The sequence below is a fragment of the Scylla paramamosain genome, chromosome 47, assembly GCF_035594125.1.
Source record: "Scylla paramamosain isolate STU-SP2022 chromosome 47, ASM3559412v1, whole genome shotgun sequence".
Taxonomy (NCBI): Eukaryota; Metazoa; Arthropoda; class Malacostraca; order Decapoda; family Portunidae; genus Scylla; species Scylla paramamosain.
In genome coordinates this window covers 1,057,501-1,075,775 of record NC_087197.1, presented here as the reverse complement: position 1 = coordinate 1,075,775, position 18,275 = coordinate 1,057,501, and the positions used below count along the sequence as shown (strand labels likewise).

The window sequence follows — 18,275 nt, the reverse complement described above, 5'->3', positions numbered from 1 at the left end:
GATGAATAGGAAGTGGAGGTGTGTGTGTCTGGAGGAGTGATGGGAGATTACATATATATATATATATATATATATATATATATATATATATATATATATATATATATATATATATATATATATATATATATATATATATATATATATATATATATATATATATATATATATATATATATATATATATATATATATATATATATATATATATATATATATATATATATATATATATATATATATATATATATATATATATATATATATATATATATATATATATATATATATATATATATATATATATATATATATATATATAATTATTGCTCTACAAACATGAGGTAATAACTTGAATATATTACTAACAAAAATAACAATAATAATATTACCATTGAGATCAATTACACATAAAAACAATATATATATATATATATATATATATATATATATATATATATATATATATATATATATATATATATATATATATATATATATATATATATATATATATATATATATATATATATATATATATATATATATATATATATATATATATATATATATATATATATATATATATATATATATTATTTTTGTTAGTAATATATTCAAGTTATTACCTCATGTTTGTAGAGCAATAATTACGTTAAGAAAGATTAAGCTACCTTTGTAAATACTGACGGCTTTGCACACATGTTGATGGAGTGCAACATTGGAAAAAGACAACATACTGCATTCTTGCCACCACAGGAGCCGAAATGAGCAATGAGAGCCGAGTGTACCCTGTGTTTACTCCGGCCAGCTGTGCCATGCCGCTGTGTGCTCGCCCCGCGCCCCACTGTGCCTAGCTGTGGTGCTGTGGTGCTGTGGTGCAGGCTGACGTGCAGGATCCTGGGTCTTCTCTCTCAGGTAACCTTCAGTTTTGTCTACATGAATGAGTGAAGTGAACAATAGATCAGTTATTTGAAGTGAAGACAAGTAATTATGGTTTTATGGCTGATGTTATTACTGTATTAGGCGAGGATATGTAAATTGTTTGAGATTCTTTAACCTGAATGCTGTGTAAAGTGTAGGAATGAACCCCGAGAGAAGACGCTGCTGTTATTTCCATATTAGCCTGTAATTACTGTCAGTGGTGGGTAGTTTGCCAAGGCGTCTGATCAACTTTGTCTTTCAGGCTTTGTTAGTCTTGTTTCCGTGTTTTTGTTACATTAATGACCAGAATCCGTGTAACTTAATCTCAGCCTCACTTTCTGTCAATCTCCTTCAACCTGCTAAATTTTTAAGTTCTTTTATTATTCTGGAATGCATCCCTTACACTACCACCCACAGCCTCTCAGCTCACCCATTCCACACAGCACACAGGACGCAGCAGTGATGGGGCGGCAGGTGTCAACAGCAGTGTCCGACCTTGCCTTGGCGGCGTCAGCAGTGTGGGGCTTTCGGTCGCTCAGCCTGCTGGTGGGCACTGACCGTCGGTTTGGCAAGTGGTGGTTCATGCTCCAGACCTTGGCGGCAACTCTCGGCACCGTCAGATTTGGCCAGCGTGAGTGCCTTAGCTTTTATATAAGATAATTCTGGCCAGTGGGAAAAAAAGATAACATGTACTCACTATTTCCACATAACATTTTTTTATTAAGTGTGGTTGTGGCCAAGGATGACAAAAGCTGGGGAAAAAAAAAGAGCCCAGTGCCTGAGAGAGAGGTGCTTGAAAATTGCATTGTGAAGTACGTTAAAACCTCGCTCTTGCCAGGATTTAAGTCTCAAGCAGGGGGGAAATACAGAAGTAGGGAGTTCAAAAGTTTACCAACAAAAGGGAGTGAAAGATTGAGAATACCATTTTCCCCATTATTATTATTATCATTATTATTATTATTATTATTATTATCATTATCATCATCATCATCTTTATTTTTATTTACTTGTTTATTTATTTGTTTTTTTTTTAGTTCTCATGCTCTTTCCTACCTTGTTTTTCCTCAATCTTTTATGTACATTCTGGTCCGTAATGGATAGATGGATTAATTTTCATATTTATCTTGTTTCACCTACATCCTGTTAAAAATGTTTCTGATTTCATAGTTTTTTCTTTAATTAATTTATTTTGATATCATTTTATGTTTATGTACTCAGTTTTTGTTGCTGTTGGGTTGCTTCACTTCCTCACTTGTGTTCTCTCTGTTACCTCTGCTGTCGTGCTGCCAGTGATGCCGAGTTACCAGTCGTCAGTGGAGCGCTACCACAAGAACTTCTCGTGGCTGTGTCGGGCCATCGGTGTGCCCTGCCTGGCTGCCGAGGTGTGCATCATGACGGGACACAACACCCCAGGACAGGTGGGTTCTTACCTCTTGTTCATGTTTATCTTCTTTTACCTACATTCTGTTAAAGATGCTTTTGGTTTTCCTTGTTTTTTCTTTACTTAATTTGTTTTAATGTTATTTTATGTTGATACACTCAGTCTTTGTTATTCTTGGATTGCTGAATCTCCCTGCTTGTATATTTTTCTCTTCTGGAATATGTGTTATAGGCAGACAAACAGAGAGAGAGAGAGAGAGAGAGAGAGAGAGAGAGAGAGAGAGAGAGAGAGAGAGAGAGAAGGTATAATGACCAAGTTTGCCAGCAGATGAGACCTCCACCTTGGATGCATTTCTTGTGATTTTTCACAACTGTATATCTTTGCACACATGTCAATAGTTGAGCAGCTCAGCCATCACAGCACAGTGGAGGCTGCAGGTTTTGCCCCTGTGTTGGCAGCTCTACATTTGGCACCCTCCCTCTCATTCAGTGACACCGCTGCACTAGTGTGAGTGTGTTCTTTAGCATTATACAGTAGTGTGAATATTATCACCAGCAATGTGTGGAGCCAGTGGAATGCTGCTGAACACACACACCACCCAGACCCCTCAGCCATACACCTCACACTGTTCTGCATGCTGTGTCCATCAATCTCATGTTGTGTTACACCCACATTACATGCACAATGCTTACTTATTTTCTTCATTTTAATTATTTTATCTTATTTTTAATTAATTTATTTATCTACTTTCTCTCTCATACGTGCTAACGGATACGGAAAACTAAATTTGAGTGTATGCTTATTTTGTATAGTGGTGTCAAGGAAATGTTTAGGCTTTGAGTTTTATGTATTGTATAGCTATTGGCTGCAGAATCCCATTACTTGTCTGTCAACCTAACCTAACCCATGAAGAACTGAAGACAAGAGGAGGTGTGCACACGCATACATTCACAGTGACATCAGTAATCTCCCTCACATCACAGCCTCTGGGCACAGCAGCACAGCTAAAGCCACTGTCTTGCTTCAGGGCTTCCTGGTGCTTGCCATGGCTTGCTTCGTTGCCTCGTCCATCAAGAGTCGCCACAAGGATAAGATGGTGGAGCTGGTGAATGCACTGTCAGTCCTCACCATCATGGGGCTGGCTGTGGCAGGTATGGGTCTCGGGCAGGGTAGGCTGGGGTTGAGGAGGAGGGTGAGATAGTCATGTATAGATAGTGGGATCTCAGTATGATAGTATTAGTAGTAGTGGTAACTAACCGTGGTAGTAGCATGTTTCATACGTCTGCCCCCACAAACAAGTTATGTGTCACTATAAAAAGTGGAGTGATTTTTATTTTCATTCCTAATGCACATCATTAAACACTGGACAGTAGAGGTCACACGATGCTTTGTGAAGTGTGCGGTGCAGTGACAGTGATGCACCAGGGATAAGAGGGCACCTCCTCCAGCCAAACCAACAACTGCATGCACAGAACAAACTAGCAACCTCTTGGCCATGTGTCCAGCACATTACTGTGGGATGCGTCAGCCCTTTGAAAGCAGACTGGTGAAAAACTTTGAAAATGAGAAGTCTAAGGAACAGGAATTTAATGCAGCCTAGTTACAATGGGAATTAAAAAGAAAAAAAATGCACTGTATGAAAAAAAACATTCAAATAATTTCCAAAAAGTAGTTTTGCACCTATATTCTCTTTTCACTCACGTTCATCTTCGTATAGTACTCTCGTGTTTCGTGCTTGCTTGCTTCTGAAGGCATAGCACTGAACTAGAGGATTGTGAAACTCGGATAGCAAAACTTCTGGAGGTTACTTTACTTGAGATTGTTGCTTTAAACTAACAGTAGGTTATTATGACAAGTACAGGAAGAAAAAGGAGAACAAGAAAGAATTAATATATATTTTTATTCCACCGCTGCTGCACCCACCATCAGGAGGACGCATCATGTTCGCCTGGGCCGGGGCACTGTTCGTCACCTCGGCTCTGATAGGGGCCGAGGGGGAGGTGTTTGGGGTGCAACGAGTGGACGTCTTCCACTACCTGCTGGTGGGGGTCAACTACTGCCTGGTGGAGGGCTTCAAGGGGCCCTCAGTGGCAGCATCTTAAAGGAGGAGGCTGTTCCTGGTGCAGGTCCCCCTACACCTGCTGCCTGCTGTTTTATATGCTTGTGTGTGTGTATGTATGTGTGCGTGTGTGTGTGTGTGTGAGAGAGAGTGAGTGTGTTCTTACCTTTTTACAGGATTGAGTCAAGCTCGTAATGTCCCGTCTTTTAAAGTTGATTTGTCGTTTGTATCTTTCACGTTGTGAATGTTCCTTGTACGCACAGCTTGGTCAGTCGCTGCATTCCATTGGCTGATTGTTCTGTCAGGAAAACTGTATTTCCTGACATCTTCCTTTGCTCTTTTTGTACAGTATCTTACTGTGTCCCCTAAGTGTTGATTGCTGTGTGTGTGTGTGTGTGTGTGTGTGTGTGTGTGTGTGTGTGTGAGACATCTTCAGAACAGCATATATATATATATATATATATATATATATATATATATATATATATATATATATATATATATATATATATATATATATATAATACAGTTCATTGGATACCATTTACAAGTATGAACTATTTAGATACACAAAATATCCACATCAAGCTGTACGAAAGTACGGTAAGATTTGGTAGAGTACTTAAATAGCCCTTATGAAATCATTTTTTACTGCAGTACTCATGATAGTCAGTTTTGTTTGCACATATATAAAAAAAGATAAATAGATAGAAATTAGTGTACCAAGAGAAAATGGTAAATGTAAAAGAGGCACTGGGTCCGGGCAAGAAAACTGCTTGAAGATGGCCCACTAGAGAGTGCCAGTTCTCAGAGAGAGATCACAAAGAATCACCCAAGAATAGAGGATAAGTATCTATAGATATTTAAAGTATAAGTAGAATATAGAACATCCACTCTCAGTATTTGTGTCTGTCAGCAGGAAGTGGCTAAACAGCGCACAGTATTGGGAAAAAATCTAACGCACTCCAAAACCACAGTGATCATTATGAGTGGTAAGAGACTCTGGTTGCAAGCCACTCCCTCTTGCTGGATCAGCTCACTGTTTTGGAATCTGCAGCCTTTTCCAGTGCCCGTCATGCACTCTGGTTAGTTGAGTCTTTTGTTATGGATGATCATGCTGGAGTGCTATTCTCTGCCATGTCGGTTATCGTCACTGATGCCAGCATGTTTAGGTGACTTGTTAGGTTATGCAGAGCTATGATGGACACAAGGCTGCAGCTCCTTCAATACTAGTCCTGGTGTGCTACTGTGTATGCTGAAGATGGTGCTGCTTGGTGAAAAGAGAGAGAGAGAGAGAGAGAGAGAGAGAGAGAGAGAGAGAGAGAGAGAGAGTGTGTGTGGGGCAAATAATTATTACACAGGCAAAGAGTTTAGTCTGTGATAGTGCCAAAGGTGGGTCTTTAGGGGTGCTCTCTCTCTCTTTCTCCCCCCCCAGCCAGTTTGCATTCCCTGTTTTACCGTCACAGTTGCCTCACTTGCCCACCACTGTATTCTCATTGTAATAGTAAGGTTGTGTTAACGAGTCTCTAACAGCGGGTTGTTGTTGATGGATTTCATTAATTAGTTAAATGTTTGGAGGTTTTGTAATACATTAATCTTGCTTATATAGATTATCTTAATTGTGTCAAGTTTTATTAAATTATGAAATTAATACTTTCCTTTCTTCTCATTCTGTATGTGAAAAGAACTTTAATTAGTGATATTTGTGTGTTTAGTAACCAAGTAATATCACCACCACTAATTATTTATCAGGGATTAGAAATGTCTGTCCCTCAGGGTGTGACAAGACCCTCTCCATTCCACAAAACTCCATTCGCACAAAACTGGTGACTGGTTTTATTCACAAGTTTTATATACACAACAGTTTCTGGCCATTCTCTAACAGTAAGTAAACAAACTAGGCATTGTAGCACACTGTCCAATGAATCCATACAAACATCCCACTTATTCATCAAATCCAGTAAAACTTTTGTTTGACACTAATGTTCATATTCCTGAATGCTTTGAATTGTCATCTGGTCAACAAGGGCTGACCCCCTATCATGCTGACTTATGGAGGTTTTGTAACCTTCAGTACAGCCTGCTGAAAGTAGTCAAGACACAAAATGCTTGAGAATTAATAATAAAGACCCTCATTCTACACACACACACACACACACACACACACACACACACACACTTCCATTAAGCTTTCTTCCACATGTAATCCTTGGTTTTGAAGTTGAGGTATTTGTACAGCCAGACAATACGCTTATCCATCTCCCTCCTCTTTGAGGGGCGGTAGATGGCCATCTGCTGGCCAAACAACTTCTTCTTCCTCAGCAGCATCTGGTACTCGTTGCCCTTGAAGCCCCGCAGCCACGCGGGGACACTGTAAGCTGTCTTGGTTGGGTGAAGGTTTCCGGGTCCCAGGATGTCTGGCAGGGAGAACATCTAATTGTCACCAATACTTGAGATAACTTTTGCTATATAATCATCACCAAACATTGTAATTTTCTTTTTTTCATGAATGGTAGCTCAGCTTGAATAACAACAATAATCTGTCCATCTATGATGTACCACACCAGCAATCCCACATGGGATGGTCCACACAGAGCAACTACTTACACATTCACACTTAGCCCCGTCAGCCCCCAGTGGAAACATTAAATCTTAACATTGATAATTATAAGAAACCTAACAGGGGGTTATAGCCTGTGTTGGTGGTAAAAAGAGATTAATGTTGCAGGAACAGTATAAAGGGCTATATTGTGTTAGTAGTAGTAGTATGAGGACCTTGTATCTGTTATGGGAGGAGCTCGTGCCTATGTTGTTTGTAGTATGAGGGCCTAGTATCTGTAGTGGGAGAGGATAGTGTCTGATGCTTGTATTATGAGGGTGTCATGTCCATACTGGTGGTAGTGGGTGTCTCAGTATTGCCTGCTTCCCATGAACACCCACCTATGTAGTCGTTCTGGCCAAATAACGCCCGCTTCTCTGCCCAGTTGTTCTTGGGACGGTACAGAGGAATGGGCAGCCTCTTGTGGTGCTCAATGTGCGGCATTAGTCCTGGGGTGGAGGAAGAACAACAGTGAAAATGGCAACTTAGGAGCACAAAGATCAGCAACTCTAACTGCTTTCTGGGTAGGCAAGGTTACGTTGGTCAGGATACTGTGCACCTGATCCATATTGTTGCTTACTTATTAAAGGAGGACCAAATCAATAAAATGTCATGAACAAAGAAGGTAACACATTCACCAGCATGTAGTCAAGGCTGGCAGGAACACAGGGAAGCAGCCCAAGGGATGAGATGCACATTATGTACCTTTGTGAGGCATGTGATGAAATGTGGTGAAAGGAAGCCCAGCATGAAGCAGAAGTGTGTATTCTGTAATATTTTTGTCTGTTCCTTCTACCACTATGAGGAAGCCAAAATGTCTGAGGGTTACTGTAAGCACTTCTATTTCATCCCAGGTTTCCTCTCACTACTGTATTCTTAAATACCTTTGTTATGTAGAATATCATTTTGGCCATAATTCTTCAGCAGGGGTCCCTTCTTCATCTTCTGCCAGTGGTAGCGATGGCGCACACTCGTCACCAGCGGGGTCCAAGCCTGGGAGGTGCGAGCTGCTGCTGCTGCTGCCGCCGCTGCTCCATATAAAGGTGTGGCTACTCGACTCAGTGAGCCCAGGAGGCTCTTCACTGCACACGCCATCACTCCTGAAGCACGACGACTGGTAAGATGCCATTCACACACCATAACACTCTACACAATCAAACATCCTGCCCTCCCTCTGTCACTTGGTCTGAGCACACCTAATGCCGGGCAAATCAGACATAAAACAATGGCTTCATCTTGGTCAGTAATTGCTGCCCTGCCTTGATGGTTACATTGTAAATGTTCTGCATACATCTGTGTAATTTTTAACACTATTACAGCTAATGAACCATATATAGATAGATACCTAGGTAATATTTATTATTATTTAATTAATTTGTTTTGATGCAAGCAAAACATCTTTTCCTAAACTATATTAAGATATTGACTAGGTCTGTTTGAAGTAAAGAAAAAACAAGTGGGGTGTCACGTTAGTTTGGGAATCAATGGATTAATAAATTCATAAGTATGTACACGAGTGAACGTGTTCCAGCCCACTGCTGAAACCTGGGCATGACCTCATTAATATGTGTGTGGCAGTGACCGATACCTGTACGATGATAAAGCAGCGTGACGGCAGGTGTGTGTGTGTGTGTGTGTGTGCTGCCCACCTCACCACCTGGATGCCCCTGGGATGTGGGTAGTGGTGGGTGGCCAGCCTGGCCCACACCACGCAGGAGCAGCACTGGGGTGGTGTGACCGTGTGGTACCACTACCCCTGCACGCCTCCATACTATGACGTTCATACCACCATGCACTCTACAGGCACAGACTACTTTAGCGGCTGATATGTACACGCTGAGGCATAGAAATTACGGAAACCCCGATACGGCAATACTCACCAGTCGGCAGTGTGCAGAGAGGCCCGGCTGGCTGGTGGTGTTTACCGTGTCCCGACCCCTGCCTCAGATGTGCCGCACGCCCCGCCTTGTTCGATTCTCCTCCTCAAGGCTTCAACCGTTTCGCTGCCACGGCCGTTAATAACAAAGGACGCCCAGTACATATGAACAGCACAATATTATTTCCACGGACGCACACACACACACAAAAAAAATAATAATAATAATAAATAAATAAATAAATAAATAAATAAAGAAAGAAAGAAAGAAAAAGAAATAAAGGGGGATTTATTTATTTATTTATTTATTTATTTATTTTTAGCTTCTACAAAATTTGAGACTGCAGTATAAAAAAAGGGCTTCAACTTATTATGGAGAAGACATTGTGAATCAGCTGAAGGATTAACACTGCTCTTTAGCCAGCTGCTGACTCATTGTCGATGTGTTCTTAGACTTGAGCATGTCAGTAACATTGTGCCATTTGGGGAAACCCGCCTGGGAAGAAGACGTGACAGACTTGCTACTTTCTGCTGCTCGTGAACCTCTGAGAATTAATGACAGCTGAAGATGTGGAAGACTCAAAGGGAGGTAAATAAGAAATATTCACATTTGTATTTGATTTGCCTATTTATTTAATTATTCATCTATTTATTTGTTTGACTAAATTATGTTAGGCATGACAATATATTTTTTTTTCTCTACACGAGAAATATTAGCCTACTAAAACTTCTTTGGTAAGGAATGCCCCTCACACCCTGCATCCTTTTAGTCATCTCCTTTGTACTGATTTTAATAGACCTATATTCTCAGACACTTAAACACTTTAAAATGCTTGTCATTTGTGTATATAGTTTGACAGTCAATAAATAATGTTGATAAACACCTCTTAGTAAGCAGTTTTTAATGGGCACATTGAAAAAATAAGCGGGGAAAAACACACACACACACACACACACACACTATGGGGACAAAAGAACTACACAGCACGATCTAAATGAAGCCTGACCACCGCCAAATATAACCTTAATACTACACTGAACTTAGGACATGAAAGAGACCCTGTATGTGTCTTAACATACAGACAGCCCTTAGTATAAAGTTTGAACTGGCCTTTAAATGACGGTCTAGCTTAGCCATCCTGATGAGAGAGTATAGTCATGTATTTTCTCCTAAGTCGGAAGCTTCGTATCTCAATAAAGATTATGATAATATAATAACCAAGATCCGCGAACATTTGAAAAATCAGCTCATGATATGTAGGAACTCGCAGGGTTTTTTTGTTGTCCCTTGTGAGTGGTAGCACAGGTGACGTCATGAACTAATGCTGTCCTGCGTCCATTCCTTTTGCAGAGACGGGAGGAGAAAAGTTTAGTTGATAGTCATTCTTGCGTCTGTTCTTTAGAGCTCGTGACGGGAAGAGGTGAGTAGTTTTTCTTGCTTTCACTGAAGGACACAAGAATATAAAGGAAGCTACAAGAAGCCGTCAAGAGGCCTACACGCGGCAGTCCCTGTATAAAACAAGCACATGCCTATAAATTTGTTTAATCTTTTAAAGATCCTTAATGACTCGGCACTAACAGGCCTTTAAGGGTGTGCTTACGTACTGTTCTAGTGAGAGGAGAAACACTTGAAAACCTGGCCAATCATCTGTGTGGCCTTGGAAAGTCGTGTTGAGACTGGTGCCTTAGCGGTGAGTGGTTGGGACGGAGCTTCGCCTTTACTACCTTACGTCTGCTGCTTGAGTACAGTTGTCGCAAACAATCTTTATTTTTAGTGTAGTTGTCATAAAGTGTTTATTTTAATCTTTAGATACGCTTGAGAAGACGTCAGATTACATTATGACATAACTTCATCTTGGTTTAACTTGACCTGACCTGGTTCACCTGAAGTGCAGCTGGAATGGCTGCTGTTGCTGTGGTGGTGGTGGTGGTGAGGTGGGAAAGTCGACATCACCGCCAGATAGTAGATCAGTGTTTGGACAGCTTCGCCGCGTGGGTGACGCTGGTGGGCAGCAGCGGGGACGCCTTAGCTCCTGTCCATTATCATGTATTCGTTTTCCACAGTTTTCTTTCTGATCCCATTATCTGCACGAAGCGTGGAGCACTCCTCGCGGCAGGGGAAGGCTGGCAGGGGTGGCGGGGAGAGGCACTCCTCGTAGATGGGCTCTGGAGTGATTTGGGTCATTACGATGGGCTGCTGCCCGAGGGGCTGGTCGCAGCGGGCCTGGCGGCGGCGGCGGCGGCTCAAGCATTTGTAGCAGAGGAAGATGAGGCAGCCTATTAATAGCCCCACGACGAGGCCGATGAGGACGAACTGCACTATCTTGGCCGGCGTGAGGAAGATCGAGGTGAGCAACGGGGCCGGGGTGGGCAGCGGGGCGAGGTTGTAAAAGATGCATGTAGGATGAATGACCGTGCTGAGAATGGCGATCAGCCGCTCCCTCTCTGCTAATTCCTTCTCAATTTCTGCTCCTGCTGGTGCTGCTGTTTGGTTAATGGTGAGACTGACGGGGATGACAGTGTTGTTGTGGGGCACAGAGAAGTGGTTGTCGTACATGCGGTGCCCTTCCTGTTCGCACGACAACTGCGTGAGGGCGTGCGGCTGCAGGGCGAACCAGTTGTTCTTCACCTGGAAGCGGGTTTTCTCCCCCAGCAGCATGGCGTCGGCCTCCACACGCGCCGCCACACACTGCTCCACCAGCACCTCGCCGCCTTCCACCTGCACTGCACCAGAGTCCACGCGGCCCAGAGACACCTCCTGCAGCGTGATCCTCTGGTAGGCCTCCATCTTGAAGTGCAGCGCCCCGCCACTCAGCAACCCCACGGTGGAGTTAGCAACCTTCACGGGCTCCTCCACTTTTCTCCACACCTTGGTGTCCAGGACAGCGTCTGACAGCGGCCCCTCAATCATCCCCACCGTAGAGTTGAGAATGTGGAGGTTATACAGGGAAGGCACGCCACGGAAGAGTCCCGCGGGAAGGAGGCCCACAGAGGTGTTATGGAGGGAGAGACCCGCTGCCAACTTGCCACTAAACACGCCGGCGGGCACCTCGCTGACAGACACCCCCGTCAGCTTCATACCTGTGGAGACATGCCTGCAGGACCTCACAGCGAAACATGCTCTCTCTCTCTCTCTCTCTCTCTCTCTCTCTCTCTCTCTCAATAATGAAGCATATACATTCAAATGAAGAACGATAATTTGACAAAAAAGGAGGAAAAACAAGGATAATGCAAGCCTGACTCAAGCCTGTAAACACACACACACACACACACACACACACACACCAACAAAAAGGTCCTTACCAACAAAGTGGTGATCACTCTTCTTTTGTTTGAGTGTAGGCACGGAGTGTGGGAAGACAACACGGCTTGCGCCATTCACATCCAGGTGGGACATTGAGAACTCACGCCACCGCTGCAGGAAGGCCAGGGTGATGTTGAGGTTGAGGGACACCCCACCCTTCACACTAACGAGGGCCTGGGGTGATGCTATTTTGGTAAGGTCCCTCGACACGTCCAGTAGCTCCTCCGTCATTGTCGCCTGCAGTTAAAGTGTGATAGGCTATTATGGAAATAAACGTAGCCTAATAATTTCCACGCACCATTTCTGGGCAAAGTTTGGTGTCTTCAAATCGTAGGCTACACAAAGAAGGGAATAGCGGTGAAGTGAACGAATTTAATTAATCTAAACCCAATAGTAATTTCCAGACACTATTTCTGGGCAAAGTTTGGTGTCTTTTCAAATCGTAGGCTACACAAAGACGGGAACAGCGGTGAAGTGAACGAATTCATCTAATCTAAACCCAATCTAACGCTGGAATTTTTCTAGTATGGCCGTGGTGAGGTGGTGAGTGGGGCCTGCTGGCGTGGGGAAGCAAGGAGTGAAGGGTTAGATGTGGGTGAAATGTCCTGTGCTGCTTGGAATGATCTGCCGGCATCCTCAAGGGTCTATATAGGGTTCCGAGGTTTGTGGTTATTAGGCTACGGGGGGATATTAAGTTTAGGATGTTTTGTCAGTGAAATAAAAGTTGAATTGATAATGTTTTGTGAAAGGAATTTGAAGTTTGGGTTTTTATTTTATTTGTTTTATTTTATTTATTTGTTTATTTCAGAAAGGATACGATAATACATTTTTCTAGGGGGGAGAACCGAACCATCAGGATTTTTTCATATGCATACATTCCTATTTATATATATTTACGATTTATTTATTTATTTTATTTATTTTATTTATTTTATCTATTGTGTGTGTGTGTGTGTGTGTGTGTGTGTGTGTGTGTGTAGATGATTTAAAGTTCAGGATGCTTTGTTGAATGAAATCAAAGTACAACAGGATGTGTGACTTTAGACCGGCGCATGTTTGGCCGCCAGACTGAATAGGATGCTGTTTATGTTTCATTATCCCAGACTCACTATCACCATCCCATCCTCATCACCATTCCAGCTTCATCACCATTCCAGCTTCATCACCATCCCAGCCTCATCACCATCCCAGCCTTATCACCATCCCAGCTTCATCACCATCCCAGCCTCATCACCATCCCAGCCTCATCACCATCCCAGCCTCATCACCATCCCAGCCTCATCACCATCCCAGCCTCACCATCACTACGGCATCACCCTTCCCACATCCCCATCCTGTTTGGCAACGAGAGAAAGGAATGACAAGCTGCGACAGGATGTTCAGTGAGGCCTCTTGTTTGTGGCCTTCATACCGACACACACACACACACACACACACATTGTAGCCTACACGTGGCAGTTTCTGTGTATAACATGCCTGTCTATTTCCACCTGTCATCTGTAATTTCGTTTAATATTTTAATCATTGCGATACGATACAGTTAACAGCACCAGAAGCATTGCGTGAAGTTTTTGTAAGCGTTCACAAGAAAGTCAGCGATGAAAATAACACATGGTGCAATTTTTTTCACAGTTTGAAGAGTGGGTGTGGCTGTAGAGCTAGTTAAGGTGTTTCAGTGATTGGTGTTTAGGGAAAGGTGTACCAAGTGGCAGTTAAAGGGTTAAAAGCTCCCTATTGACTCGGCACTAACAGTCTGATTACTGAGTCTCTTCCTCTCATCTACCGCTCTGTTTGAGAACTCGTTTCTTCATAACTTGTTTAAAAAATCTAACTTTATTAAACTCAAGTGCATTACTGATATATTGTCGTGTCTCTTTTGCTCCGACGATTTTGTTTTTCGCTCTTGTTGTGACCCTTATAAATTTACCACTTAGAGAACTTTTATCATATCATAACACACACACACACACACACATGGTGGGTAGTGAATGGTATAATGAAGAGTGAATAAAAATGATGAATGGAGAGGTGTGAATGAAGTCAAGTGTGATGAAAAGTTAAATAAGAATTAATTTGAGTTACTGTGGTTGAAAGTGAATAAGATTATGACAAAAATGAATAAAAAAGACGGGATTTTTTTTTTTTTTCGTAAGAGGGTGAGTGGCTAAGGGATGCAAATAAATAAATAAATAGATACGAAAAAAGAGACAACTGGGAGAGGTCAAAAAGGGTCACCCATAACTGGAGAATAAGAGTCGTTCACCTGGCAATCTTGTTCATCTGTCACGTTCACCTGCTAATCTTGTTCACCTGTCACGTTCACCTGCTAATCTTGTTCACCTGTCACGTTCACTTGCTAATCTTGTTCACCTGTCATGTTCACCTGCTACACCCCCCTGTCATGTTCACCTGCTAATCTTGTTCACCTGTTATTTACGTTCATTTAAGTTCATTCTGCTGGTCTCATTTCACTGCATCCTGTTCACACTTCCAATGGGGTAGTCAGTGAAAGGAATATTTTTTTGCCTTTTATTATCGTCTCGCAGTGATAGTCAACCAGGCCGCATGTATGTTTTCAAAGGGTTCCTGGAAACACTGGGGGTACGTGTGGAGCTGCACGACAAATGTGGCCAGTGTGTGTAAGAGTGCACTGCAGGAAATGTCGGTTTAAGAAGAATTGTGTGTCACGTAATGAAATAAATTGTAACTTGAGATGGAAGTATTGAAGACTGGTGGGTTACATGATACACAGCGCACGCCTCATGGGTTCGACATGTGGCATTTAGCATTTGTGGTAATTACTTAGGATTGAGTAGCTATTTTCCGTGCTCAAAATAGGCCTAATACTTTTATTTGTATATTTTCACTCTTAAAACTAAAATAAAAAAAATCAAATATATTTTTTTTTCTTTTTTTCTTCTTTCTTTTTCTTTTTCCCTTTCCTTTTTTTTTCCTCTGGTGTAGAACACAACAGCTACACTTTTTGATACAAGACTGGACACGGTTTTGGACTCCCACAGCTGAAGCACTGCCCGCTGTCATGGCGAACTGTTGCTAAAGTACCTTGTGGTCTACTCCTGTGTCTTCCTTTGGGTGGTAGTGTTTGCCTGACGCTGGATGGAAATAAAAACAATGGTCATTCTTATTTCTGTCGCAAAATGTTCATGCACTTTGTCCTGTGCTTCATGGTGGGAGTTTTCCTGTCTGGCCTGCCTGGAGGGAGTGGTGGGTGGGTGGTGGGAAGCCTTCCTCATTGCTCTCCTTTATCTCCCACTGTTTGCTGGCTACTGCAGGCCACACTAACAGCCTTTTAAGGATCTACAGGGCTAGTGGTGATTACTCTTCCTTTGTTTTACTGGTGTTCTCCTCCTCCTCCTCCTCCTCTTTCTCCTCTTCCTCCCAGTTCTTTATTTTTCAACATCCTTCTTTTACATTTTTTTCATTCTAATACTCACCTTTTCCATTCCTTACCTTCACCTCCTCCTCCTCCTCCTCCTCCTCCTCCTCCTCCTCCTCCTCCTCCTCCTCCTCTTCCTGTAGGGCCACTCACCTCCACTAGAGTCGAAGCGTCACAGTCCACAGTGAATTCATGTTTATACGACTGCTTCTCGTCTTTACAGGTACACTGCCTCCCACACTGCAGCACTGTACCCTGCACTGCCACCACCACCACCACACTCAGCACCATGGACCACCACCACCTCATGGCTGTCAAGTGAGTGAGTGAATGAGTGAGGAAAGTCTCCAGATCCCAAGCAATGGTCTTGATCTGTTTTGCTGAGCGTCTCTGTTCCAGATCCACAAACTTGCTGTATGTCTGGCTGACTCCCCTGAACTATACTACAGCTCCTCCTCATTCTAGATCCTTCGCAACTGTCATGACTCACTCCTTACTCATATCCTGCTGAAATATCACCCATTCCTTTGTTATTCTTCCAAAACTAGGGCTGTAGTGTCTTGAGGGATATGGTAACACAGCATAAGGGAAAAGAAGCTACCAGGTCTAGACGTGTATGAAACCTCCCTGCCTGTTTCCATGAACCTCAGCCATAAATTCGTCTAATCTTTTGAAGCTCCTAGTGAAACGTGTGTGTGTGTGTGTGTGTGTGTGTGTGTGTGTGTGTATTAAAAATTCACTACAAAGGAGAATTACTAAAAGAATACAAGGAATGAGGAATATTGCTTACAAAAAAAACAAGACTGAAGCTTTTTAAAATCACATTCCTTAGAGAGGCGTAGGCTAGCCCGTCAATACGATGAGGACTACGTAGACATCATGGTTACATTCTATTTTAGTTGTTATTGAGCGATCCCATATCCTGTTTTGACTTGTATTGATAGACACGTCCTTGAGGTTCTATTGCTCCTCCCACCCTCCCTGTCCCCACCAGTCACACAAATGAGCTACTTCATACCCCGCCCTCTGTCCAGAATTAGTAAGTTTCATTGGCACACCCTTACAGCGCAGTTTCACCCCTATAGTCCTTCTCTTATCTCCCATGTCCCCCTGTCCTCTTCATCCTGTACTCCTCCCTCAGGAAGCGGAGACTGTACTAAGGGGGGGTACTGTTCTCCCCTTCTCTCTGGTTCATTCCTTGCTCTCTTATCCTCCTCTCCCTCCCTACATTCTCTCTCTCTCTCTGTGTGTGTGTGTGTGGTATATGTACACACACACACACACACACACACACCGATAGAATGTGAGTCACTGACGTACGTAAACACACACCTGCCCACTAATCTTTTTTCTGATATGTTCGCCTTCTTTTCCCTCTCCATTTTATCCTCCTTCACACATCACCACCTCTTCTGTAATGTACTACCCTTCAACCACCACGAATCGTACATGTGTGTGTGTGTGTGTGTGTGTGTGTGTGTGTGTGTGTGTGTCGTACTTACGCCCAGGAAAACAACAATTTCTACGATAACTGAAGGCTTGAGAGAGAGAGAGAGAGAGAGAGAGAGAGAGAGAGAGAGAGAGAGAGAGAGAGAGAATTAGTATTATATTAGAAATTAGATAAGTTAACGCTCGCGGGCATACACCATACATGAACACCCGTTTTCTAAGCATCCGGAGCGAAGTGGTTAAGAGGGAGGCTAATATAAATTTTTAAGTGGTATAGGTGATATAACAAGGGTGACTTAAGCAAAACACTCAGAATCAGTAATCAGGATGGAACAAGAAATAATGAGTTCAAGCTTGAAAATTTTAGACTCAAGAAAGAAATAGGAAGGAAATTATTCTCATATACAGTAATGGATGAATGTGTAATGGACTCAGTAGTCAGGTTGTGAATGCCGAGTCATTAGGAAGCTTTGAAAGGTTACACAAATTTATGGATAGGTATGAAAGGTGGAAATAGATAGGCATGTTTCATAGAGGGACTGCCACGTGTAGGCCTGATGGGTTCCAGTAGCTCCCCCTGTTTTCTTGTGTTTGTATAGGCTGACGAGATATTTATTATGGTCCCCCTTGTTATTTCTCGTCTGAGTAGCCACGTTTTCTGTTGTGCCGGGGGGAAGAAAATGTAGGCGAACCTTGATGGGTGACTTAGACTGGTGTTTGTGGTGTGTTGATGCTCTCTTATTTATCAATATTCGACACTTAATTGTATATTTATTAATGCATATATTTACTGCTATTTTGTTATTTCTTCATTTTTAACCTCTCCTTGTTATCTCTACTCTTCCTCCAACAAAAACTACTACTACTACTACTACTACTACTACTACTACTACTACTACTATTTTTCATATAAGAGGAACACTGGCCTGGGAATACAAAAAAATATATATATAAATAAAAACATAGTGAGGTGCCAGTTCCTAAACGGCCAAATTGTACACTATTACTACTACTACTACTACTGCTATCAACATTGAATGAAGGAGGGAGATGTTAAAGGTGACAGCGAAAGAATATGAAAAAGGAGGAGGAGGAGGAGGAGGAGGAGGAGGAGGAGGAGGAGGTGTATCTATTGGCGTTTGAAGGAAGTAAGATTAACCCCGCTATATCGACTCCACTGACCAGCCTCTCTCTCTCTCTCTCTCTCTCTCTCTCTCTCTCTCTCTCTCTCTCTCTCTCTCTCTCTCTCTCTCTCTCTCTCTCTCTCTCTCTCTCTCTGAAGTGTT

At 42.4% G+C, this 18,275-nt stretch overlaps 3 protein-coding genes across 3 annotated transcripts; 1 reads left to right on the top strand and 2 right to left on the bottom strand.

Moving 5' to 3' along the window:
• The first annotated feature begins 757 nt into the window (after positions 1 to 757).
• Positions 758 to 6,015, top strand: LOC135094981 (uncharacterized). The gene is made up of 5 exons (XM_063995538.1): positions 758 to 918; positions 1,368 to 1,555; positions 2,215 to 2,342; positions 3,333 to 3,456; positions 4,235 to 6,015. Exons 2-5 carry the CDS (start codon positions 1,387 to 1,389, stop codon positions 4,405 to 4,407), a joined length of 594 nt encoding a protein of 197 aa, XP_063851608.1. The 5' UTR covers positions 758 to 918; positions 1,368 to 1,386; the 3' UTR covers positions 4,408 to 6,015.
• A 171-nt stretch (positions 6,016 to 6,186) lies between these two features.
• On the bottom strand, positions 6,187 to 8,999 carry LOC135094982 (large ribosomal subunit protein mL51-like). Its single transcript, XM_063995539.1, has 4 exons — positions 8,844 to 8,999; positions 7,848 to 8,063; positions 7,305 to 7,412; positions 6,187 to 6,781 (listed from the first exon to the last, which is right to left on the bottom strand). Exons 2-4 carry the CDS (start codon positions 8,056 to 8,058, stop codon positions 6,549 to 6,551), a joined length of 552 nt encoding a protein of 183 aa, XP_063851609.1. The 5' UTR covers positions 8,059 to 8,063; positions 8,844 to 8,999; the 3' UTR covers positions 6,187 to 6,548.
• A 449-nt stretch (positions 9,000 to 9,448) lies between these two features.
• On the bottom strand, positions 9,449 to 16,004 carry LOC135094980 (uncharacterized). Its single transcript, XM_063995537.1, has 3 exons — positions 15,694 to 16,004; positions 12,143 to 12,380; positions 9,449 to 11,920 (listed from the first exon to the last, which is right to left on the bottom strand). Exons 1-3 carry the CDS (start codon positions 15,847 to 15,849, stop codon positions 10,866 to 10,868), a joined length of 1,449 nt encoding a protein of 482 aa, XP_063851607.1. The 5' UTR covers positions 15,850 to 16,004; the 3' UTR covers positions 9,449 to 10,865.
• Between the last annotated feature and the right edge of the window lie 2,271 nt (positions 16,005 to 18,275).